This window comes from Calypte anna, chromosome 2 (genome assembly GCF_003957555.1).
Source record: "Calypte anna isolate BGI_N300 chromosome 2, bCalAnn1_v1.p, whole genome shotgun sequence".
NCBI classification, from domain to species: domain Eukaryota; kingdom Metazoa; phylum Chordata; class Aves; order Apodiformes; family Trochilidae; genus Calypte; species Calypte anna.
In genome coordinates, this window is record NC_044245.1 from 37,791,939 (window position 1) to 37,818,857 (window position 26,919).

At 35.0% G+C, this 26,919-nt stretch overlaps 1 protein-coding gene across 2 annotated transcripts in view; it reads right to left on the bottom strand.

Annotated features, from left to right (window-relative positions):
- The window catches only part of LOC103538040 (zinc finger protein 385D), a 154,315-nt gene that overhangs the window by 38,985 nt on the left and 88,411 nt on the right, over nucleotides 1-26,919 (bottom strand). For both annotated transcript variants that reach the window (XM_008504338.2, XM_030445216.1), the window contains exon 4: nucleotides 22,543-22,705. In XM_008504338.2, the coding sequence (XP_008502560.2) occupies nucleotides 22,543-22,705 (163 nt within the window). The remainder of the gene's footprint in view (nucleotides 1-22,542; nucleotides 22,706-26,919) is intronic.

Consider the following 26,919-nt stretch of genomic DNA (forward strand, 5'->3'; position numbering starts at 1 on the left):
GTTTAGAGGTTCCCTTTTCACTGCAGTTGATAAGGAAACAACACTCATTTGAATAAAATTCACTCCCATTAGCCTGAAGACATTTTGTTAAGAATAGTTGCATTTACACTGAAGTAAATTCATTTTCTGACGAAAAAAATAAATTCTTAAGCTCCCTTTGCCAGAGGGATCATTTTCTTTTCTGTGTGAATGTAATGTACAATCGGAAGTAGTCAATAAATGTAAGAAGATAGCATCCATTTATAAAATAAGTGAAGGATACTCATAAACAAGAAAAAAGAAAATCAATGCCAATAATAACTAGGAAATAAGCATATATAAAAGAGCAAGAACTAAATGAAATGTCTTTAATATGGAAGTGTTAAAGCAATCATAGTTCCCATGGAACCACTCTGAGAAAAAAGGAGGGGAAAACCCAAAAAGAAACGGAGGTCCAAGAGTCATTATTTATAAATCTCACAGTAAAAAATTACTATCTATTGTTGAGCAACATATTAAAAAATGTCTTTTTTTCCTGTAATCAACAAAATTATGCAGTGAAGTGTGAAAGCAGCCTTAACAATTTCCTTAGCATATGTTAGTCCAACTAATGCTCAGATAATTTTTCATTAAGGCAATTAAGTTAATATAAATTCTGAGGAAACAATCACCTCCACATGCAAAGACACACGCGAAGACATACGCAGGATACACAGACTTAAAACAAAGTTGCATTCTGCCTACATGTTTCTTTCTCATTCTTCTGTGATCTTTTCCCATAAAAAGATGCATTGTGGAAATCATAAACAACTTGTTGGCCCTGAGCACTCTCCTAAAGCTCTTAAAATATGAAAACAATTATGACTTTCCACTTCTAACATTTTAAGCCACCAAATGGTAAACAGGAACAGTATGAATAAGATTAAGAGTCTGGAAGTTCCTGCAGCTATTCAAAGATTACTTCTACAGAGTCTGCAAGAAAAACTGTTGCTTTTGGCTTAGATGAGGGCTCCCAGTGCTTCTTATGTCAAGCTAAAGATAATAGATGAAAATGTTGCATATGTATAGGAGTAGCTTGGGAGGGAAACAGATGCTTTAAATTAGCCTCTGTGAAGCACTGAAGGTGCAGATGGGGAATATGCTATTAAAACATGGCCATTATATTACTTTTACTATCTCTAGTAGGAAGGAAACAGTCCAGTTAAGGACTACTTTGTTTGAAGATTCACTTAAGGCAAGCATTAACACACTCTGTGTTAATAAAACGTATTTAGAAAGTATCTTACAGCAATGTGTACAACGTAGCAAGTGGGAAATAGCCTATAGCAACTGTGAAGCATGAGAGGCATAGCAGAGATTCAATCTCGTGTCTTGACAGGCCCTTCTAATGTAAGCAGTGTGTTCTCTTCACAAAAACAAGCAACAGGTACAGGGTGTAGATATCTGAAATGAATTATGTATTTCAAGAACAAGAAAGAAGTGGGAACCATAAACACAGAAGCCCAAATCTGGTTCTCATTCGTAACTCAGCCTGACACGGTTACTAAAGCCACAGTAATAGTGTAGAGGTGATTTAAACTAAGAGACAGAAGAGTATTACAATGTCATTAATGTTCCTTGAAGTTAAAAATCAAAATGAAACAGGATATTTAAGCAAGACACATTTAGTCCATCTCCAAAAGTAAACACCTGAGCAATTCCCCCTAGGGTCTGGAAAGAGATAGAAGATTGACATGTCCTCTTTTTGAGAACTGTATGAGAGTGAGATCAAATGCAAGGCTGATTTCATCCCATTGACTATAAGAAGATATCTTTCCACAAAGAAAACTCAAATTTCCAGTGTTAGGTGATACCAGTTTAAGCCCAAATATGAGACTCACTTGATTTACTTACTTATTCTTTCTTTTCCTCCTCCTTCATTTGCTTTGGAAAAGTATAAAATGGAATTGTTAGATGGACTGAAGGGAGCATTAAAGTTTCAATTTGGATGGTCCTTAGCTGACCAGAACATTAATCACTTCCACTTGACTGTTATTTCCCCTTCACTCTTCTTCCCACCTTCAACCATGAAAGCCAGTTCATGTAGTTAGTATTTAAGCAGCTTATAAATATAAATACATCTCTCTCTCTCTCTCTCTCCAATTATAAGCTCTATTCAGACACTAACAGAATAATCAACATTTTTTTTTTATTTATTTAAAGGACTAGTAAACCACTTTCAGTGAAAATTCACTGAATACTAGATGACACACTGGGGAAAAGCAGTTTAACATAAATTATTTGCTTCATAGAACAAATATGGTCCAAACTTCAAAAAGAGGTGGCAACTCTTTCCTAAATTGCCAGTGAAACTCATTCATTCATTGTCAATAAAAGACAGATTACTTCATAGTGTTAGATATTCAAATCTGAATAGAATCTTACCTAGAAAATTTTGAACTATTTTCCCAAAACTTTTTTTTCAGTATTCCTCAGAAAAGGAAAACCAGATAAGAAAAGCAGCATACGCACACCTACACTATTAAAATATTGACAGATCTGTTCTCCATTTTACATACTATTCTGTAAGAACCATTGAAAATTATTCAAAAGTAGCTTCTCCAACAATAACTACATACCTAGAAGGCTGGGGTCTCATCCTTCTATTAACTTTGCTATGAAACTGAAAAATCTAAAAGTCAGGAAAACACAAAAAACCCCATTAAATCCTGACTTCTCTGAAATCAGCGGGAATTGCTATGAGAATAATAATAATAATTATGAGAATAAATAATAATTTTTTTCTGAATGCTTTCAGCTTACCTCATATAGATACTATGAAACTAACATATTGTTCTGATAAATATTGTTCAAACATAGCTGTATGCCTACAGACTACGACTTCCTGTATGTAAAATGTGAACCATACCTGTAGCAACTTCATCTTCCTTATAACTATTTCCTTCAAAGGCATCCTCTTCCTGGTCCTGATTATGTTGAAGACCTATCTGTTCATGAAGAACTGAAAGTTGTAAATAGCTTGTTGCAAAAAAATAATCTATTTTTCCAGCTTTTTTTCAGCTTTCAAATATATATTCACTTTGGAAATGTAATATTACATGGATGAAGGTAATGTTGAAAACTGAGTGACCTGAAATACTTTATTTGGATTATAATGAATATACAAATTGAAACAGTTGTGAAGTCTTAAGCAGTTGCCAACTTGTTTCCAAGCAGGTTATTTGACTGTTGCATACTGATCATTTAGTAAGATAAACAGCAGATGCAATACGGAAAGGCATAGACCATTGATAATAAGAGGTTTGATGAACCCTCTATTGCTTAATTCAGTGAAACAAGAGAAAGAGAAAGGGTGATTCAGGGTATGTCAGTGTGGGGAACTTAAATGCTAAAACTGAGATATCTCTGAAAGATGAGCAAAAGCTTTAAAATGTTTACATTCAGACCTAGCTGGTTAAATTCCACATTTGAAATGCCTAAGACCCAAAATTCATTACATTATCAAATCCCATGGTACGTTTTGTTCCATACTTGTTCATTTAGAAAACTGTTTACAGATTGGTTTCTATTCAGTGGCCCTCAGACTTAACATTATATAGAATAAAAATAGAACTACCATTTTGAAATAAGTACTTAGAATAGGTTTGCCAACTCTTCCTTTTATTTTAGAAGATGAATCATTAATCATCAATCACAATGACAATATCAAAAATGTGGCAATTGTTGCCAAAACTCCAAGTGTGTTTCTGATCACCTCTTAAAAATAAAATTAAAAAAAATCTTCATTTTTTCAAGTTAATATACTTGATTTTAGCTTCATTACACCTGATTACTTGAAACAATCTTCGTAGTGGTCATGTACTTATGAAGATTCTGAATCAGTGCTTGGCATTAAGGAAAAATGTTCCAAATAATGACACATAATATTCATAATGTCTTGTAAGGTATGTATGTAAGGGCACAATGGCTTGGACGTTGGCAGATAATTAAATCTAAAAAAAAAACAAAAACAAAAAACAAACAAAAAATCCAAACAAAAAACCCAAAACAAAACATCAAACCAAACTAACTGAACCCAAAACAAAACCAAAGCAAACAAACCCAATATATTAGTAAAACTACCAAACCTGACTTCATGCTCATAATCCTTAATGTGCCAAAGTCCTACTTACACTTTTTAATCCAAAATGGCACACAAAGTTGAGATAAACACAAAAATCCTAACTCAAACACAGATTTGTATGTTTACAATGAAAGGAAAAAGCAAAGAAACTTACATTAAAAAAACAAACAAACAAAAAAAAAAAAAACCAAGAACAACAAAAAAAATCCCACTGTCACTTTCAAAACCTGGATCAAAATGGGTACCCAAAGTTTAAATTCATGCATTTTATTTCTGATGCATAGGGATAAATCTTGTACTTATTCCTCAACTTGACGGAAATTGTCAGAGATGGCTGAATGGGAGATAGGTGTTCTGATGTGTGAACAAGAATTTGAGAACTGTGCAGAAACTATAGCACAGTCCCCAAGTTGAGTGCACCAGCTGTAAACTCATTTCCGTGAATCTGACTTTTAATTTACAGCTAGACACATGAGCAAAGTACTTGAAAACTCCTATCAATGCTCAGCAGCTTGCAGACAACTACCAAGCAGCCTAATTTTTTTTATTAACATTATAGGAAGAAATTGATTTACAGTGGAAGACTACTTTGCTGTAGCAGTTAATACTACATTTACATGCCTCTATAATTTACTTCACTTACTACTGTCTCATATTAATATTCATTATAAAAGTCGTCTTCTAATGTTGCTTGATTTGACAGGAATGCATTAGCTATGACAAATTCTTTATAATGGGCTCAGACAATATTAATACAGACAGAAACACTGATAATTGCTGTTACTTAAATACAAAGATTTTCTCTTTTTTATTTGAATTTACCCTTTCCTTTCTTCTTCCAACCCTTCAGTAACACAAGCTTTGATAACTGTTCATCAGTCAGAATCATTCCCAGGCTCATCTTGGCTTGCCAGACCACATGAAAAGCTGAATCAACTCAGTTACTTTGGAAAATTTAAGATACAAAAATTGTTATGATCTTTTGGTTTGGGGAGGGGTGTTTTAACTGGAAGTAAATCACTTAGCTGTGATTTGATGTTACAGTAAACAAATACTTCTTCCTTATAATCTGCAATCACAATCAGAATTTTTACAAGAACAAAGTAGAATAGACCTGGTTGTCAGATTTACTACAGTTCTACACAGCTGTTAAAAGACTCATCTGGAGAAATAGCCTGAAGTTTCAGAGGATACTTAGATAAAGTACTATCACAAATTAAATTCAAATTTTGGAATACACACAATGAAATGAGTCTGTATTGTCATAGTGCCAGGAGTCCCAGAGACAAGGAGCTACTGTAAAAAAAAAGTATTTAAAGAACCTGACATACACAGAGTAGGATCCACGATTAGGCAGCTATCAGCAAGTATGTCTTGATCATAACTCAGCTTTGCAAATACATTAATTAACTAATTGGGAACAAAACACTGAAATACAGGTTGCTGTAAAGTGTGTGCTATCAGTGTTTTTGTTTTAACACCTACAAACCTGTCTTGTCCTCAGTTAGAACTGCCAAAAAATGGCAAGCACACAATAATAATTTGTTTCAATTGTTTTGTTTTTTTCTAAGACATTAATGTGATATATTTTAATAGCTTGAGTGAAGGTCCAGAAAAGCAGGGCCCACGTCATCTTCTCAGGAAGTATTCAGGGAAACATTATTTTTTTTTTGTGGGGTGGGGAGGGGCGTGTGCTTCTGGGACTTTGGGCATCGTAGCCACCAAAGAGGTAATGCTGCATCTGGCAGGGACCTCTAACACATAGCTGGAGCTTCAGGATTTCCCCCTTCAATTCCACTGTGTTTTCATTCCCATTCTTCTGTATGTAAAACTGTCCCATTTTTCTGGATTTTTTTCCCCCTTTGATAACAGCAATGCCAATCTGCATAACAGTAACGTAACTCACTTGAATTGCAATAGAATAATCCATTATTTGAGTCTGGAACATCTGCATTTATTCAACTGATAACACTATATCAACCAGTGGAATTTGGTAAATATAAATTTATAAAATGGGCACTGGGGAAAACTTTCCTTAAACCTCTTTCTGGTTCCTTGCAAAGTTCTGCCAATGGAAATTCAAGCCTTCAGGTTTACTTAAACACATAAACCTTTCAGAAGCTCTAGATTAAATAATTTCAGTAGTAAGTTTTTAATGATTCTTTTATAGGATACATGCTTTGTACATTTACAAAACTTCACAGATTTTCTATAAATAATGCTACTATGATGCATTTCAGTACTTCTTTTAAAGCTGGGAGCTATGTGTCTGACATGCCTAAGTGTCTGATGTGGAAAATAGACATGTTTTTGCCATAAGTGGGAAACCAATAAAAGAATCTGTACACAGCTGTACAGCTAACAAAGTCCTGTGCTTCTCTATCTGAATCTTCTTTTTCCTTTTAGTCCCCAGAAAGGTATCTTGTGTAAATTTCACTGTTGCTTTGCTAGTCTGTAGCTAAGGAAGGTTAAAGAAATGTTCTAAATAATAAATGTTATTTGAATAATAAAATGGTTGAGTTGGAAGGGATCTTTAAGATCATCTAGTTCCAGCTCCCTTGCCATGGGATATTATTTCTTATATGAAAATTTCCTTCTGGATAATAAAAATCCAACAGGTTGCCAAAGCACATCTCTTTTACAACTGCACTTTTGTTCATATGTGAAACAACAACTCAGGGTATCAGGTTCATTACTCTGACATCAGTCAACAATTCAAGATCCCCAGAGATGCATCTTCTTTCCATATCTACTCTGTAGAACTTAAAACCAAATTCAATTTCCAGAACCATAGTGTTTTGGGTCATGATCACATCTTAAGTCCAGTTGAGAAATATCTTAAACTGGCTGTGAAAAGCCAAAATATTTAAGTCTCCTAAGCTGTCTTCTGGTCAATCGATGAACTTGATTGCCAATACTTCAGATATCATACTTCAGTTCTTTGATTTTTCAGGTCAAGTGGCAAAAAAAATGTTCATTAAAATAAAAAATACTTATTTCTTCAAACTAGTACTTCAAGCAATTAGTGGTATATTAGGTTAATTATGAATACTGAAAATAAATGTTTGCCTTTGCTCAGTTTACATAATCAAGGATATATTGAAAAAAAAAACAAAAAACCAACCAGCCAAACAAACAAAAAATCAAAGCCCACCCCCCCCCAAAAAAAAAAACCCACAAAAACCCAACAGGATCATAAACTAAAAGCAACAAAACCAATAAAAAAAGCATATCAAAAGTACCACAGAATCAATTTATTTTGGTAAAATATCAAATCTTTATCTCAATTCAGAGATTGCCCAAGTACATAGTTACGACCTTGGAATGGATGAGCATGTTCTTCAAACTGGTACCCAGACAGGGTGGCGTGGGCTCAGCCACTGGAAAGCAGCCCCTGCCAACCATAACCATTGCTCAGAGCAAGATGACACACTACCAAAGGAAGATAAATGCACTCCCAAACACGCAAGGCTGGAAATGTCAGCAATACATCTCATGAGTTCTATAATGACAGGCACCCTGATTAGATAGTGTGGGCATGGCATCTGACGAGCAGAAAAATACTAAGTTCAAGTAGCACAGATCCGAACAAGAAGAGAAATGAGATCAACTTATTTTTGCGGGGTTTGGTTGTTATAGTTTAGATTTTCTTTTTCCCCATAAACAGCATCTGGTAACAAAGTGATAACAAACTGAATAAAAAATGATACAAGTGCAAGGAAACAGAAAATGCAACGACCCATTTTAGACGAACCAGACTAACATCCACAGTGCTTGTCTGCCCTTGTAAAAAATCCTTCTACATCCTTCCTGTCCGTCCCTTCAGGTACTGAAGGCTGCTATAGTACAAACACTGCCATCCATCCTACGGATTTTGCACAGAAGCCTCCGCCAAATAACATGTTCCTTGGGCCTTTGAGCATTGCCACTCCTGTGCATGCACATACTAGAGGTGTCCCTGCTAGTGATCTATTAAATTGATCTGCTGAAGTTCACTTTCCCTGGTAAGGGAGACAATGCACTAACCCTTCTCCAAACCATGTCCCTTGCCCCGTGTCTGACAGTGCAACAAGGAAATATCAGACTAGGAAATGCATGCGGGAAGAGTGTGACAAGGTTGTCTGACAAGATCTGCCACATATTTCCAGCTATGTATTGCCATTGACAGATGCTAATATTCCCTTACCCTTGGAACAGGAAAATAGGCATCTATCCCTACTGAAAATTGTTGGTTAATTGAGGACAACTAACTCAAGCAAATTCAACTAGGTGGATGAAGTGGGTAACCTGTTGATGTAACTTGCAGATGGATCTGCTAATATGATGCCAGAAACTTGCAGCTATAAAACCAGCAAAGCGGAAAATGAACCAGAAATAGTAAAAACTAAAATGCATCACAGGAAGGGATTAGAGCTGCATGGCAGCTGTCTCAGGACTCCTGTGATAAGGTGAATGAACTAAAGAGCTCATCTGAGTGCTCTAATGTAAGAAAATGGCTATTTGCAAGCAGAAATGAGATAATTTGAAAAGTCTGATTAAAACCACTGATTTTTAAAACTTTCATTCTCTGTGATACTTAGCTGAAAACATGGACCACTAAAACTAATGCTACTACCTATGCTTTGATAGATGCAGAGTTACTGGATTAAATACTGTATTTTGAATCTCGTAAAATGCCCATTATAGGTCTTTAAACTAATCAGAGGTGGAAAGAGAAAGTGGAAACTGTACTAAATTCTGATGAAGTAGGAAAAATGCTTGATACAACTTGACAATTGAAAAATGAATTTTAATTCTCCCTTAATTAAAACTAGTAATGACAGAAAAATAAAATCCTAAAGTAGGTGTAATAATAGAAAGAAATTAGTCTTCCAGAAATGTAAACCATCTTTAATTATCTGGAGTCAGATTTGTGACATAATTAAAGACACTGAGAAAAAGTACAGGCAGCTTTACACCATAAAGTCTCTATCCAGACAAATCTACACCAACAATTATAATTTTCAAGGGTTTTATTTAATCTAGCACTATGCACTTGTCCAGTCCTGTACCACACACAGAAAGATAATATATTCTGATCTAGGTAAGACATACTGCAAGAATCAGTTCCTGAGCTTTGAAAATGCATGTTGTTTGACTGAAGACAAATTAACTGGTCTTGTGTTTAAATTTAAGTAATATTAAATTTGCCATATAAACAACTTCATGAGAACACCTCAGATGTATAACACAGATCTTCAGGCAGCAAAGAGAGGAGTCTGGAAGACAAATTATATCATTGAAGCCAAAAAAAAAAAACCAAAACAAAACTTATGTCCACACTTTTCTATGACATACAACAGAACATTGCCCAGAGGACCTCCGTTATTAATTCCTCAGTCAAACCTAATAGCTTTGATCAAATGACTATGAGAATACCACATGAGATTCTGTATATATTGTAGTCCTTCTCAGTGTTAAAAAGGTTTTGTCTTGATTGTGGAATGAACCTAACTACTTTCCACCTGCAGTCTTTGAATATTGTCCCACCTCTCTAAAAGCAGAAGTTTTACCATTAGATTGCTGTTTCAAGCAAAATACTGCTTATATTCTCTTTAACAAAGTAAATACTGAAGTTGAACATATATCTTATTAGGTTTTTCACTATTAACCATTCTTAAATAATTGTATTAGATCTTCCCTAAGTTTCCACTCAATTTGTTTATATTCCTTGGAAAAAGACAGTAATAATTATAGTAATAATACAGTTAATCTACAGTAGTAAAAGAAACCAAAATATTTACATTCCTCCACTATCCTCAAAAAAAGGCCTTTTCACTAGGCTTTCTAGAAGCATCAATACACCTGTGGTTCCTGTGTAAGTAATATTGAACCATGTACTCCCAACCTGTACATAAAGTTTCCCTTTTCAATAAATCCTTTATTATTCTTTCCTGGGAACAAAACATTTTGTTGTATTAAAAAGCATTTGGTTTGCTGACTATCCAGCTCATCTTTATTACTTACTGAGAACTCCAGTTTTTGTGCCATTTGCAATGTGTAAAGGCTTTAGAATTCCTTGAAGGTAACTGATGATGTAAGATTAGACTGGAAATAAGATAATAATTACAAAAGGATTTCATTAGAATATTTCTATACAATCTTGTACCTCATGACTGCAGTCCGTAATATAATGATCAGGCTTTAAATCACCTAATAGTTTCTATATTCCTTCTGCATCATTCCAATATATTTTAAACTTCTGAACATTCTAGACTTGTGTAAACACAAAGCATGAGCATGCTTATCCTCTATCAACCAAATGTGTAATACCATAAAAACAATTTTAAGTGGAGCTACACCTTTCTATCAGTTCATATTAATAGTCATTATATAATTGATCTAATTTATTTCAGTACTTAAGTCCCTTCCCTTGTCAGCTATTTTTTTGTTTTCCAAGGTAGGTGTCAGGCTGTTAGACCTATAAATTATTCATTCTACTTATCTTTTGTGAATACTCACACAATGTTAACTTTCTTCTAGTCTCTTGATTTTCTACAGTGTCTACAGTGTACAAGAAAACATAACAGCTTATCTAGAAAGCTCCTTATCTGCTTCTTTTGAAACTTTCATAAGCAAATTCTCCTCATCTGTTGTCTAATTTAGTACTTATGGTTAAATACACTTAATGTTACCATTTGCATGGAAAGCATTTAAACATCAACATTAACATCAACTTTACATAAGTAATCTGTTTCTTTTCCTTCTCAAATCAAATCTATCAGATACAGCTCCTTGGTTCCCATTACTCTTAAAAACACCTTTTCATTTCCCTTGATGAGCCTATAGTTATTCTTGTATTCATTTTTTCCCCCCTATAATAAGATTCTGTAGTTCTTAGTTTTTAATTTGCATAAACTTTTCTAGTTCCTTTGACACTAATTCCATTATGGGCATGCCATAAACCGAGATTTTTAATACTGGAAGACTGCTATTTGATGTATCACAGTGGAGTCAAAAAGCACAAAGGTGAAATCCACAGTACTTCAAGATGTTGGAAACACTATATGGATTTTGAAAATGAGACCCTTAATATACCCTTAAGTTACAGACGTGGCCTGTCTGAACTACCAGTAAACCAGTGGCTTAGTTCATGGAAAACTACATTATGTTTAAGAAGTACAGAGTGCAGGTGCATGGAACCTTCCAGTACCCGAAGGGGGACTACAGGAAAGATGGGGAGGGACTTTTTACAAAGACATGTAATGACAGGACAAGGGAGAATCATCTAAAACGGAGACTAAGTTCAGATTAGATTTTAGGAAGAAATTTTAGGAATAAATACTGTAAGGGTAGTGAGAGGATGAAACAAGTTGCCCGAGGAAGCTGTAGTGCCCCAGCCCTGGAAGCATTCAAGGCCAGGTTGGATGGGGCTTGGAGAAATCTGATCTAGGGGTAGGCATGGCAGGGAGGTTGGAACTAGATGATCTTCAAGGTCCCTTCCAACCCAAACCATTCTATGATTCTATGATTCTATGAATTTTAAGCATGTTTACATTCTTCCTTAACAGAAATGGCAGTCACTGATATGCTTTGTCTCCAGATAATTTCATGTTTGCTGATGCTGAAGACACTTTACTAAGGTTAAGCTTAGACTTACTGATACGATTTAAAACTGCACTGCCAGCAGTTAAAACAACCAGATATGAATTTTTGTATTTTGATATATACTCAGTGATTCAAAACACTATAAATTTCTTACTTGTTTCTTTGCTAGGGGTAAGGAAAGAATGACAGTGTCAGGAACTGAAGAATGTCTGATATTTTAGTTGGTTTTATCTTTGTTTGACTGGGATAAAATATAAAATGAATATCTGCAAAGTCTAAGTCCATCAATACAGTAAGTGGAAGGCATATTTTAGCAAAGGAATGACACAGTGCAGAGGAATTTCACCTATGAGACCTCTCTGGCCGAGGAAAGAAATGACTGACCATCTGCTAATAGTTTAACTATTTATGAAATATTATTGAAAGATGTGGATCACCAAATGGAAGACAGAATAAATATAACTGTTGCAAAATAAAATGGTTTTGAACATTACAGTGGTTTTGAATAGTACTGAGCTTTGGCCTATTTCTGAAAATGCCTACTATGTGTAGGACAGTCTGTTTCTAGAAAAGTTTCTGCTGTGATGAGTTCTTGTAACATGAATGGACAATGAAATGGATTTGGTAAAGCAGATTGGCCTATGTTTATCAGTACATCTTGGGTTCTGGTTTTCTTTGGATCGCTCCATACGTTTGGTGCAGCACACTTATTCATATTCTTAACTGCACCCCCCATCCTTTCTTGATGTGGCATTGGCAAGAACATGACATGAACAACAGAAGAATATAGTGTAAGCAAGCTCTAAATCATCTTTGGAGGTTATATCACCTTTTTCTTAGAATTGTCCCACACAAACAAAACCAGTCCTCAAACAGGTAAGAAACAACTATTTCGTATTTATATATTCCTGGCTTGAAAAAAAATGGATCACTTCAATGAAAACCCTTCTGTTGCCCTCAAAGCAGACCTTTCTCATTTGAAAAATTCCAAATTCACAAAAACTGACTGCTTACTTTAGAGCACTGGGTCAAGAAATTTTCTTCTCCATTCCAAGTTAGTCCATAAACTGACAAAAAACCCAATTATCCAATAGTAACAGGCTTCTGAATCTGTTGGTTTACAATAAAAATTTGAAAGAGGATCTAGGACTGAAATAACTTTTATTTTATTTTTATATCCCAGTGTTTAGAACTGTAGAGCCTTCAGACCCATCTGACTAACTAGTGTCAATGTCATTCCCAACATAAAAATAAAAAAACCCAAAACACACAATGAAGAATTAGTCATTAAGCAGATACATACTACAGTTCTTGAGCCAGTTTTTAGAGTAATACAGATATTTCTAGTTACAACTATGAGCATGCAGCAACTAAGCTGACACTTCCCTGAGATACTTTGTATGACCCTATATAATATTTCAATAGAAAATACTTTTCAGACCTACAAACACTGCCATTATTACTATAGGACTTCCATGCTAATTCAACAGGCTGATACAGATGCTGTGACTGACAGCAGTTTCTATCTGCAGGATTCCTAAAGCACTAAATTGTTGTCAAGGCAATCCCAATCAGAAGCAGCTGGGCCCACAGAAAACACATGGTGTTCATATGACGAAGCTCTCAGTTCATGTAGATGCAAGCAAAGAAGGATTTTATTGTACATTCAGGATCAATTAAGGCACACATAAATTACTGTAATTTTTATATCACCGTTTAGTGACACTCTGAAAGAAAGAAAAAGCCCTAGTTCTACACAGAGGTCAAAAGAGAAGCTATTATCTTCCAAATTACCACTGAGCTCTAATTCAAAACTGGTACAGCAGTCTGTGGAATGCTGATAACATTTTCTGTTGCAGTTAGCTACAGATTATCTGAAGTATGGAAAAGTCAAAGTATAGGTGATTTAAAGTGAAAGATGTTAGGCTGTGGTTAAAATGTTACTGGTTTGGTTTGAATTTTCCAAGCATGGGATTAAGAAAATTGATGGCAGTGAATTACTAATCTCTACTTTCCAAGCAAATTATGAGAATCAGAAAATAAGAACATTTCTTTCAGGCTATAGAGGTTTTAAAAGATTTTTATTCAAATAAAATTAGAAAAGACAAAGTTGAACTTTCAGAACTGGGTGATGGAAGTGGGCCATTAAGTCCTATAGCTGGCTCTAAAATCCATCTATGTTGTACTAATTACCGAGCATTTACTCCTCCTTTATTATTTCTCGTTTGCAACTTTGGAATGGACTGTGGGAGATTGGGCTTTGCCACTACAAGGCCTGGGTTTCACTAATGCTAAGTAAGCTTAGCCAAAGTTGCAAGGACTCGCGTCAGCACTGGCCTTGACAGAATGTATCCACCTTGAGCTATCTGGAAAGCCCCGGAATGAAGTAAAACAGAGAAGAGCATTGTGATCACTGAAGTAAGATGTTCTGAGAATAGAACAAGAAAACTGCAAGAGGTAGAGAATGTTTAACATGTAACCAGTAGTGAATTAAGCTTTTGTAACCATTTATCAATGATGTAATGTCATAAGTTTAGTGTAAAAGGTATAAATATGCTTGATGCTCTAAATAAAAGCGGATTCTGACTGATCACATTGGTCGTGTGTCAGCCCTCTTGCGACAATGGACCACCCAAAATATGTCAAACAAGTTAATATGAAGCAAAAATCCTTACAAATACAAGCTTTAAGGTCATTGTTCTGTTTTGACATGTATTAAAACATTGACTTGCAGAGGAAATCAATTTACAACCATGATCTCATAAACTTAAGCCCAGAATTAGCCTGATTAATTCTGCTGTGCCCTAAGCAAAGCTGAAATGATCTGGAGAAATCATTTGCCAAAACAAAAGCACAGTTTCTGATATAATAAAGCATATAGAAACAAAACACCAGCTAAGTTACACAAACAGGCTGCACTAAATTGTCTTCTCAGATTAAACATCCTTAATATAATGATTACAGATACAAGGGAATCCACAGCCTAAGATGTACCAGTAAATCACACACTAAGGTCATACAGTAAATAGTTTCTGCATCTACTAGCAGATTTTTAATACTATAAAAACTTTTGAATTATAAATACAGTTTAAATTTGCATTGCTATTAGAAGTAGGAGTTCCTTTATTTACATCTGCTGTCTATAAAGATGCTAAAAACAGGCAGTGGCACTTTTAATTAATAAGTATGTTTATGACATAGGTACAGAAGTAGCTCTTCCTCAGGTTTCTTTAAAAAAGGTAGAGTAGTCTGTTATTAAGAGCAAAAGATTAAACAAATACCTTGAAGAGTAGGTGATAAAATTAGGCAGCTACACGAAGCAGCACTACAAATAATCCAATAATTCCTAATATATGGAAACCTGCATAAGCCTTAGAGATTGGTCACTACCAAAACATGTTTGTAATAAAAAAAGAAAAAAAGCTCAAAGCGTATTTGGAAGGGAGATAAAATGAAAGTGGAAATAAAATGAAAGTAGAGATAAAAGGGAAACTGATTTTCATTTTCAAATCGGAGTTCCTTTCTAGTACAGGTTCTGAAGATGAACCAGGAACTGCACAAATACCTCTAAATACAGAGCTAACTTACACAGGGCTTTGACTATCTAAGTAATAGAAAGAAATCAAGCAAGGTGTGCTAATCCATGATACAGAAGGAAATGAGTTTACTACCTGTATTGAACAGATATGGATAAAAATGAAAACAAATATGCAGAAACATATTCTTTTATGTATATTACAAGAATGTTTCTTAATATTTGAAAACTTAAACTGCTGTAGTAATAGCCAATTATGTTGGCTTTCTTTGAAGATTCATGTGGCCAAGCTTTCACGTGAGCCCTAAGTCTGAAAACTTTTTCCTACATCTTAAAGCATAAGTTTTGAATCTTAAATAAAGCAGCACATACTGACTACTAGCAAAAAGTCCCTTGACTCCTTACATGAAACGTGAAAGAAACACAATGTTTTAATAGGATATGTTCACAAGGACACCTATTTTTGATTGTAAGATGGGATAGATGAAGTTAAAATTTTAATACTAAGCTACTCATACTCCTGCACTGTACCCTTTTTAAGCAATAATTTTTCTTCCATGTCTAAAAGATTAGATCAGAAAAAAGTTTGTGTTTTAAAAAGCAAACACCAAAAAATCAGGAAACTCTCCTGACATCTGTAGGAAATCTAAAAGCTATTCAAAAGCATATAAAAATTCCCACTTGCAGACAGCAATGATGTCATTTTTACATGATCATTCAGAATTAACTAACGCAACACAGATTTTGAATGTTGAGCATCAAAATTCTTACAGAGCAAAATTCACTTAAATAAAACCTGTGAGTGTGACACATTGAAAGAATGGACAATTTGTTCACTGAGGCTGGAATTTGTCTCAGCTAACTTTTGGTATTGAGCATAGAAGCGTATATCTGACCTAGCTACCAGAGACATTTTTTACACTTTTTCTAAGGTCTTCACCATTCATATCATTTATTATAGATTTTTACTTTAGAATCAGATTAATTGTGCCCCAGACTTCATTGACATGACTTTCTCTCACATGAAGGAGAAGCCAGTGGAATTAGCATCAATATCTATGTCTACAGCTGGTAAAAGAAATTTCACTTAGGCTCTCAAGAGGTTACTTAATAACCTCTGCCTGCCCTCCTCCCCCTCATCTAGTCGATAAGACCAGGAATACAGATGAACAGTCAGAGCAGCTAAGTAGATTTAATTCTGTTGAAACACTCCTTCCATATGAAGCCAAGCTCTCCATCTCAGTAATGGTGTAAGAAAACCTGCATACTGTGTGACACCACTGCTCTCTACATATCTGTAGACCAAGTCCATCTCCAGTGTAAACTCATGCTAAGGCAGCAGATTTGAATTAGCTTTTACTCCCAGGGTCTGCAGACTGATGATTCATCCCACAGAAGCCAAGTTAAATATTGCAAAGGTAACAAAATGCACTATGGAATTATTAGAAAAGACAACATAGTATATAACAAGGCATGACGTGCACTTTAAAATAATAAAACAGGTCTGAAAATAAGAACCCTGAATTTGTCAGGTATTTCAACACAAAGACATGAAGAAACAATTTAAAGAGCTAGAAAAGACCTCTGTACTTAAACCAGGTCCCACCAAGGATCCTGTAATTTTAATTGCTTGTAAAATAAATCTTGTAGCAGCAATGCATGTTACATAAATTAACGTGTGATTCGCCTGCTACGAAACTAGTTCAAACCTATTAAAGACACTCATTAGAAGAATTTAGATATTTGGAAAAGCTTTACTCATTTCCATTTCAGTTCCTTTCTTTAAACTTACTCTTTTTTTTTTTCTCCCAGTTTCTTAGTTCTCATTTTAGCAAAAAGTCAAACAAGGCTCAGAAAGGGCTGTGGTCACCAACACAAAGTTGGAGGGCAGTCACTAGTGGAGTCCTCCAGGAACTGATGTTGGTGCCAATATTGTTTGAAGTCTTCACTACTGACCTAGATAATGGGACAGAGTGCACCCCCATCAAGTTTGATGATGAGAAATAACTTCAAAGAATGCCTGACACCTCAGAAAGGTGTGCTGCAGAGAGAGGGATAGAAGGATAAGGTATAGAGGGATAGATGGATAGAGGGACCTGGACAGGCTGAAGAACTGGGGCAACAGAAGTCCCTTAAAGTTCAGTAAAGGGAAATGGAAAAGTCCTACAGCTGGGAAGAAATTACCCTACACACAAATCTGGGTTGTGGACTGACTGACTGCCTGGAAAGCAGCTTTGTAGAGAAAGACCTGGGATCCTGATAGACACCACTTGAAACATAATCCAGCAGTGTGTATAAATGCAGGGTCAGGGTTAAAAAAAAAGACAGAGCCAGAAGCTCTTCAGTGGTCCCCAGTGACAGGGCAAGACACAATAGGCACAAACTGAAATATAGGAGATTGGACTTATATGCAACAAAAACTTATTTACTCTTCTTTACTCTGAGGGTGATTAAAATACTACAATGTAGCATTTTACTACAAAAATTTCAGCAAAAAGTTGTGAAGATATTAAAAACTCAAATGAAAAACATACTGAGCATTCTGCTCTAGCTGACTCTGCTCTGACCTGTAACAGTGACCTTGTCAGGCTCCAGATGTCCCTTTTGAGGTCTCTTCACAGACATGCAAAGATTCTGTGATCCTGTGTTTTTTCTGGGTACCAGACTCTAACCGAATCTTCCTGAACCTCTTCATTTTATGCCATCTTCCTTTCTGTGTCCTTCAAAGCTTACCCTGACTTTCCACATAATTTCCAATTTCTTTTTTCGTTTCCTGCCTTCTTCTTTTAAACTCAAGACCCTTCCAGACTAACTGCTCTCTCCCACTCAATCTGCCCTCCCAGTATTAACCCATCTGGACTGAAAGTGTTTCACCTGCCAGGCAGTAATATCCTATAACTTCTTAGATAAAACGAAACAAAACAAAACAAAAAAACCTGGAAAGGGGCAGTGCGACTAAATTTTTTTTTTCACAGAGAGGAATCTTCATATGTGCCAGTGGAAGAAAAATAAAAAAAATAATGCTTTCTCCTATGCTGTTACCCACACATACGTACAATATCTGAAAAGAATTTCTCCTCCTTTTCCTTCTAATCCATCCTTCAGCATTTCCATTTCTTGTGATACCTTTATCACCTGAACATATTTATGCTATTGCTCTCTTGAAACACCTGTCTATTACATTTAGAGTATCTGTCTCTCTAAGTTGTTTTTCATCTTATGCGTAGGCTGTAAGCTCTTTAGGACAGGCACCATTATTTTGTTCTCTGACAGCATGGGGGTCTTTTAGCTGTTATGGCTTTACTAATGATAGATGATCTTGTCTGGGCTTTGGCCCAGATACACACTTTTTCTGTTCACCACATTTTTTTCTGTTTTTCAGGACCTGTTCATTGCATTTAAGTGCATCAGATTGAGGACACAGTGTACAACATTCAAGAGCAACATTATGATTAAAAACTTTGCTATGGTGATGGCTCCCAATTACATGTTTTTCCCCACTGGAAAGGTGTATTCCTTCTTCTCCATTCTAGCAACTGATACTACACACACCGAGTTCTCTGCTGATTAAATAAATAACTAAAAATAGCTCAAATCTTCAGGTCCTAATTCATGACCATGCGGTCATAGCAAATCCTTTTTAACTTCAAATAACTTTGGAAAGGATGAATATTTAGGTATAATTAGGCATATAATTTTGCGTGGATATAATCTTGGACACTCCAGAATAAAAAAATTCAAGTGCAGGATAACGACTTTACTGGACAGGACATATATTTAGGCTAATATAACAAATTCTATCTAAATATATTCTGAAAGGTGATCATAAACTGTCTGTTCTTACTGCCAAAGTGCAGGGTGAGAAACACCTTTATGAGAAAGATACACCTTTGCAGATGGGGGGGAACACACACAATTTGTAAAGCTATCAAGGATATTTAACAGCTTCATGCCACGGATTATGTCTGCATGTATATTAATATATAGTGAAAATATGAATTTTTATAGTCAAGCCTGAAATGGAGAATTGAGAAATACTGAAATCTGGCTTGCATTCTGCCATGAAGTGGGCTTGTCTTTGGAGCAGTCATGCTTCTTGTTTTTCTGCCCAGAGGGACTACAGGTATCACCTAACAAATGGTACATACAGACAAAAGAAGGCTTTTAAATAATAGAATCAATAAGAAAGTTTTCACATGGTGAGAATGGCGTTATGCATTATGCAACTGCCAGAATATTTCTTCATTATATTTCACTCTCCCCAAGAGTTCTCAAACTCAAGACTTCTAGTAATTCTAAAAGTTTGTTTAAAGAGGTAAAAAAAAATAGCGACTTTCACAGAATGATCAAAATGATGCCATATTTTATGTTTTCTCATTAAAACATAGTTAACACATTAACACCATCAGGAATAATTTGTGAAAGGTTTTAAGGAGTTTGCTTGCATTGTGGGTTGTACAATTTCCATTATTTATTGCAATGACACATCCTGGCACCACGTTTAACAAAACAGTTCCAGAATATGCAACATAAAAAATTTGCTGCTCTGGGTCTTGAATCTGTTTGTTTACTGTGTGGTTCTTTTCCCAGTCTTCATTGCACAGCACTGTAGATTTTCTGATGACATTCTGTTTGCTGGAGCTGCTAAGGGTACACAGAACCAGTGAACTGAAATCCTGACCAATGTGCTGTGACTGACATGTAATACACCATTTAACCACTGCTGTACATGACATATAGGAGGTGATGTGAACATGGCCCTATCCTCAATGTATTTGGGACCAAGTATTAATCTTCAAGAGCTTTAAAATGCTGTATAAAAATCTTTTGTTTCAAATGATCACAAGTGCAGGGACTTTGTAACAGAACTTACTTCAAATTATGAAATATTACTTAATGAATTATATAAATTGGTACAATTATTGCTTTAGAACTACCTATTACTATCAGAATATTTTACTTTTATAGTAAGCATTTACAAATATCCAAACTCACGCAGTGCAGTATATTCTGATGTTAGTCTGGCTTTCAAAAATAAATTTGTCCTTAAAATTTCTATCAAGCAAATATAAGACACAGAACAATTGGAAATGAAGAAAAATCTGATTTATGAAATTTTTAACCTGTCATGCTTAATAGAAAATGTCATCCTTTCAACTACACAAAATTATCTTTTTTTTTCCTTCCTTTTTTTATTTCATCCTGCTACACATACATGGCTGATTCCACACCAAGGATGCTATTCTACTGCCAGTCCCTAAACGCTGACCTGCAATAACTGTATTTACATTTGGACAGAACTGACCACCTTTCTTTGAATGCCAGTGGTTGAATAAAGCTTTTACCAGCAGTTGAATATGGGTCTCAGTATTTTGTGAAACTGTCAGATTTTGGGCTGTTGGTCAACTGATATCAGTACGTGTCTTTTAGAATGCCATTGAGGTCAGCACTTCTAATATAGAATACATATATTTGTATACATAGATACGTACATAAATGTATACTCACATTCTATAAAATTAATCCAGGTAGTCACTACCAGTGTGTAAAGCTGGGGAAATGCCTTCATAGGCCACGTCTTTTGTGTGCAACTGGACTTCAGATGTTTTCTTACTTTTGCCAATATAAAAACTGATTTATACTACTGACCTTGGAGACAAGACAGTTCATACATCTTGTCAGGGTTCTAATTCAAAGCCTGATGGAAAGACTCAGGCTGGTTTTCAGGCACCTCGGAAAATCCTTCAGATTTACACAGCATAAGATAAAGCTTTTGAATAATACATTTTAAAGCTTTTCTCTTCAGATATTTTCTCCAATCACTACATCATATTTCGTAAACAATAAATCACTCTTCCCATACAACACCCCCTTTCTGTTCTCAACACACTAACTGGTAACAGCAGGAGAAATTTTTAAAGGTGTTTATGCACTTAGAAATTTTTCTTTTTTTTTTTTTTAATAACTTTTGACATTGTTCCTATTGTCCCATACTTCATTCATTTTATCATAGAAAAAAAAGTATATATTTTTTAAAATAAAAAATACAAAAATAGTGTAACAATTGCTTTTTAAAGCAATAGTATTATTAAGATACAAATCTCCATAAAAACATATGCTGTCTACATAGGGCTGCAACAAAGATTACGTAGAGATAGAGATAGACATAGAGGTACCTGTCTGTGACAAATAAAGCAAAAGATGTATCTTAAGCAATAGATCTGCACACATCTGCAAGGTACTGCTTTGTTATTACATAACAGGTTAGCTCACATCCATTTACTGTGCTAAGCATAATGCATCAGAAGTGGTTCCAAATGAGCAATTTTCAGCATCAGTTAGAAAGGTCTCTGTTGTTTCACAGTTTGGGGTTTTTTTTCTGCAGTGGCTCTTAATGGCTTTTCTGGGGGGGGGGGAAGGGGTTGATCATGAGTAAATGTACAAGCTGTATCACTTCATACACATGAACAGTCATACCTTGTGAGATACTAGGCTACCAGTCAGTGAACTTAAAACCTTCCTTCAAAATTTCCACTGCAATAGCCACATATTTGAAAGGCAACCTTAATCAAATCCTTTTGACTTTACCTCACATAGATTTTATTTGCGAAGGAGTACCTTTTACCCACACAACAATTTAAAGGATATTATTTCAGGTTGAAGACTCACTTAAGCAGAATAATTGGCATCAAAAGCACTTACCTGATTGTGGGGAATAGAGGTTATGCGGCTATTTCCCAGCTCAAAATCATGCAACAGCCATTTAAAAAAAATAATGCAATGTTTGAAAATTTATGAAAATTAGGTTTTTACTAACAATGTGTTTGTAAGAGGCTTCCAGACACAAATAGTTCAATTTGTTACTTTGTAATATGTAATGATTTATAGACACATACTGCACATAGACTAGGAAGTTTAGATCAGTAATAAGTAATAGGTTAGCCACCATAAAAATTAATTAGGTCATGTGTATTGCATTCTACCCTAAAAGAGTGAGAAGCCTCTTTTCACTAAGAGAAAGCAGTTACATTATGTCATACTCTCACCAGCCTACTGAAAGGACTAAAAGAAATCAACATCACACAGAAAGATGGAGCGAGCATGAATCAATGCAGCAAGCACATAACCAAACAGACATGGGATTAAACAAAAAAAGAAAAAAAAAAAAGAAAAACAACAACAAACCAAAATTTAAAAAAAAAACAAACAAAACAACCAAACAAAAAAACCCCAAACGAAACAGAAACCAAAAAACAAACGAAACCAAGGAAAAAACCCAAACCCAAACAAAGGAAACCAACAAAGATTGTCGCTTAACCTGTTTTGTCAGAGCTGGTATTGATGGTATTGGTAGTGATGGAAGTGAAGGTAGTCTTTGCGCTGTCCTTGGGAGTAAGAGATTTCTGCTTATTTTTCATGGCTTCCAGTGCTTTGAGCTTCTTGGCATGTTTAGTGCCTTTGTAGTGGGCCGCAGCCTGGCTCTACAAAGGAGAACAAAATGAACCATGCAATCAGGCTCATTTCTAAACTGGCATTCTCTGTATTAGTACAAATACAGACTACCTTTCAATAATGGGTACCATTCACATTATTCAAGTCAGGACCAAACAGAAAAGCCTATTTAGAATGATGCTTGGAAAACAACGGAAGAAATACTCAAGCAACTCAAATTCAGTAAATACAGTATTTTACTGTATAGCACTGTACTACTTTCAGACCAAAGTAAGGTTTTTTTAGTCTACCATGCTATCATCAGTTTTTCTATAAAAGATTTTTTTGCTGTATTTTAAAAATCATTTTTTCTCAGGCAACAGGGAGGAAGGCACTCCCCTCCCAGCAACTTTGCACTTTTCCAGTTTCTTTTTCAAACTGGAGATTTTGTCAAAACTCCCTTCAAAGAACAGTTCACTTTTAACAATGGTATCAGAAACTTCTCAGCAAAGACTGACAGTAAAAACAAACCCAAAACCCCCAAACCAAAACCAAACTCCAAACAAAAGACAGCAAAACATAAACCACTCTCTTAAAAGCCCTTCCCTACCAATTGAACTGAATGTGAGACAGACATACAGTTATCTGGCTTTCATTTAAAAAAAATAAAAATTATTTTTTTCCATGTTCTACAAAAGGTAATGTTTGAAATTCAGAGCCAGAAGCATCCTTTCAAAGGAGAAAGCCCACACAAATCCTGTCACGATACCTAATCTATTTTGGCTATTTGATAGCACTAAGTTATAAAATATATTTTTATATGCATTTCTATTAAGATTTGTATATTACACTGAAAGTATCATTATTATTCAAAAAGTTAATATCAACTTTACTTAATTTATTCTGCAAATATATTTTAAGAATAGTATTTGAAGTGTGAGACTAAACCTTACAGAAAAACCACTGGAATTATTTCTTCTTCAGAGTTTATTTCTTCTCTAGTTATTGAAACTCTTATAAGATAGATAAATCATCCAATTAATAAATTAACAACCTGAAAAAATTCTTGCATTTTTATTGTTGAACTTCAAACTTGATTGAAAGCAACTTCTTTCTCACTTGAGAGGGAAATTTTAGAAAAACAGTAGAAGTTTAGCTATTATGCAACTGAACAAATGAAAAGTGATTGCTGAGTCAGCCCAAGGACTCACAAAGGTCAGTGTGTTTTTCCTGGCATGAAACAATAGCAGATACTTAGAATACAATGATGAAAAATAAGTGAGCACTTTCTAGTGCAGAATCAGAAGAAGAAAAGAACACTTATGTAATGTAGTGGTTACAAATCTGAGGATCAAGGGGATAAAATGACAGTCACTTGACTCACTAAGCCACTTGTGCTGGTAGAAAAATCCTGCATTAGCTGGCATCTGTTAGCCATTAGACTTTATTTAAAGTTATTTAACATGCTGAATTTGGGGGAGAGAGGAAGTTCTAATGAATATGACAATAAGAGTGTACCTTAATTAACACTGAGATTTATAAGTTCCAGGAAAAAGTCATGCCTCCTTCTAGATGCCTGAGATTTGAGAAGCTCAAGATTAATAGGAAAGAAGTGAGAGACTTTGTCTAAACCAATAAAAAATATGCATGTGTATACATACATAAATATACACAGATGCATATGCTCTTGTAGTATATTGAGATGCATCATTCAGTTTGGTTGAAAAGCCAGTTTCTTTATACCTAAAATAATGTAAATATTGTATTAGGTACCCTTATTGAAAGAACACTGGACAGTGAAGTTATTAATTAGAAACAATTTTAACAGAAACAGCACAATCATGCACTTTTAACAATTCCCAACACATAACATTGAGACATACTGTAAGCCAAATACAAACAGTCAAGAGATGTTAATTATTGTTACACTGAAAGACTAGTGTCAAGTTACAATGATGCATTAAAAATGACATTATACAGCACATCCTCATGTCACTCTGCCAACTATTTTTATAGTTTCTAGTCAAATTTAATTACCAGTCAGCTCCAGATTCTGACTGCACTTGGTTTTTACCCCCTAACTAATAGTGTCATCCTTCAAAAACCAGAAAGGTAGTCAGAACATGGTCCTTAATACTGAATTATTAAAGTTTATTAGTTTGACACACAGCTCAATTTTCTTCACATGTTGTTGGCAGATCTTACGCTCTCTGCATCTCTTCCCCCCACACCTACAGCTCCACAAACCTCAACTTGAGCAGCATATTGGATGCAAAAGGAGTGCACAATCAGGCCCTACATAGAAACTGGTGACCCTTTCCATGCTCTGAAATGTATGAATGAAACTCCCCCAAAGTAAAAACACATTGCTCAAATTTAGAAGTATGATGACTCCTATGTGTAACTGTCCCTTACTCACTTCCCCCAGAGCACTGCTGGTATGCCCAGCCTCTATTTTAAGAAGATCTTTATGTCTTTTTTATTTCAAAGTTTAAATCTCCACCCTCTGTGGGGACATGAAGCCATCTGAGCTTGTTTCAAAATAACTATAGCTGGCATGCTAATGGTAATTCTATGCAAGCACACTCAGATTGCTCCTAAGCATTTAATCAGCTCCAAATTAGCTTATGCTGAACTTTTACAACTGAACTGGAACCCTTGCAAGAGTAGGATGGAGGAAACGGAGAAAAAAAATCCATAAATATCTTTTTCAGCACAGGAACATAAAATATGGTAACTCAGTGAATCATTTCTTGTACTCATAAGAGTACTAAAATAATCCTCACTGCTTAAATGGCATTTACTTGTAGCTTATAAAACGCATTACCTAAATGATATTTACTTGTAGGTTAAATACAAAAATAAGATTGGTCATAAAATGCAATTATCCACAACTTTCATGCAGAACTAAATAATATTGAGAGTGAAGGACAAGCTAGTTCTACTTTTTGGTGCCAATTGTGATGCTTAACCGAGTGAAGAGCCTGTACTCCTTCATAATTTTCAGAAAAGGGCTACTACCTCTGGGATATGTCAGAGTACAACAGTTGTGAAAACCAAGAAGATAGTTTGCACTTTTTCACATATTACCTTCCCCAGCTGCTCCAGAAGTTGTGCTCAGACAAATTATGAGTGCCAGTTACAGGTGAAGCCCTACATCTACTGAAGAACCCTACATCCCACCTACATGGGAATCAAAGGTGTATTTCCCTTTCCATGCTTTTTTGTAAAGGGGTATGGACTTTTATACATGCTCGTCCTGATAGAAACCTTATCCCTTTGAGAAACATCTATTTGATCTAAAATCAGATGTTCTCTCAGATGAAAGCAATTCAGGACAATCCTACAATACTAGAGAACCCTTTGGAATCTTAAGTCAACCAGCTATTCTAAAAACCCTCTATTATTAAATTCTTTTTATGGCTACAAAAGAAAATATTAGAAGAGTACCTTAAGAAAGAGCTTACTTTTCATCATAACTCCCAAGTGTGTTTCTCACATCATGGTTTCTGCGTTTGACACACAAAATTACCCTACCACTGTGAAGTCAAGTCACTGTCAGCTAATGTGTGACCCAGCCAGTGATGAGGCATGTGAAATATGTCAAATATTGCTGGTGCACCATTACAGTGAACTTTAAGAAACTATACACATTCTTAAAAAAAAAAAAAAAAATGTCTTACAAGAAGTAAAAGATTTTCTGAATATCTGAATTTGAAAACTCAATGATTTTTACTTATTTTTTTGAGGGCTCTATCCTGCAAATTACATGTAGATAATCTTTCGCCTCAGAATTACTTTGAGGTAATGGCAAGAGGTCTAAATAGCAAATCACTTTGCAAGGTTATTTGTAATGAAGTCGTGTCCATTGGAGCAGTACATGTGAGTTTAAGCATCTTTTGCAAAAGAAGTAATTTTCTCTGGTTCCATGAATCTATATCTAATTATTAGAGATCTTTCTAATCCTTAAATTTTTTAACCTTCCCATATTGTTAAAATATAAAACATATATTTGTCAATATAAATATTTATTTTGTGTGTTTATAGATATGGCATAAACACATAGACATATACATAATATAAAAAAATAAAAAATTCTCTATGCAGGTGTGAGCAGTTAGAAATACCAGTCATAGTGTCAAAACTCAGCTGTATTTTCTCTGCCTAGGTGCAATATTATACCACAATTACCATGAGGACATCATATTTCCAAGCAAATTTTGATGTGGAAAATACAGTGAAAAAGATGAAATATTTTTTAAAA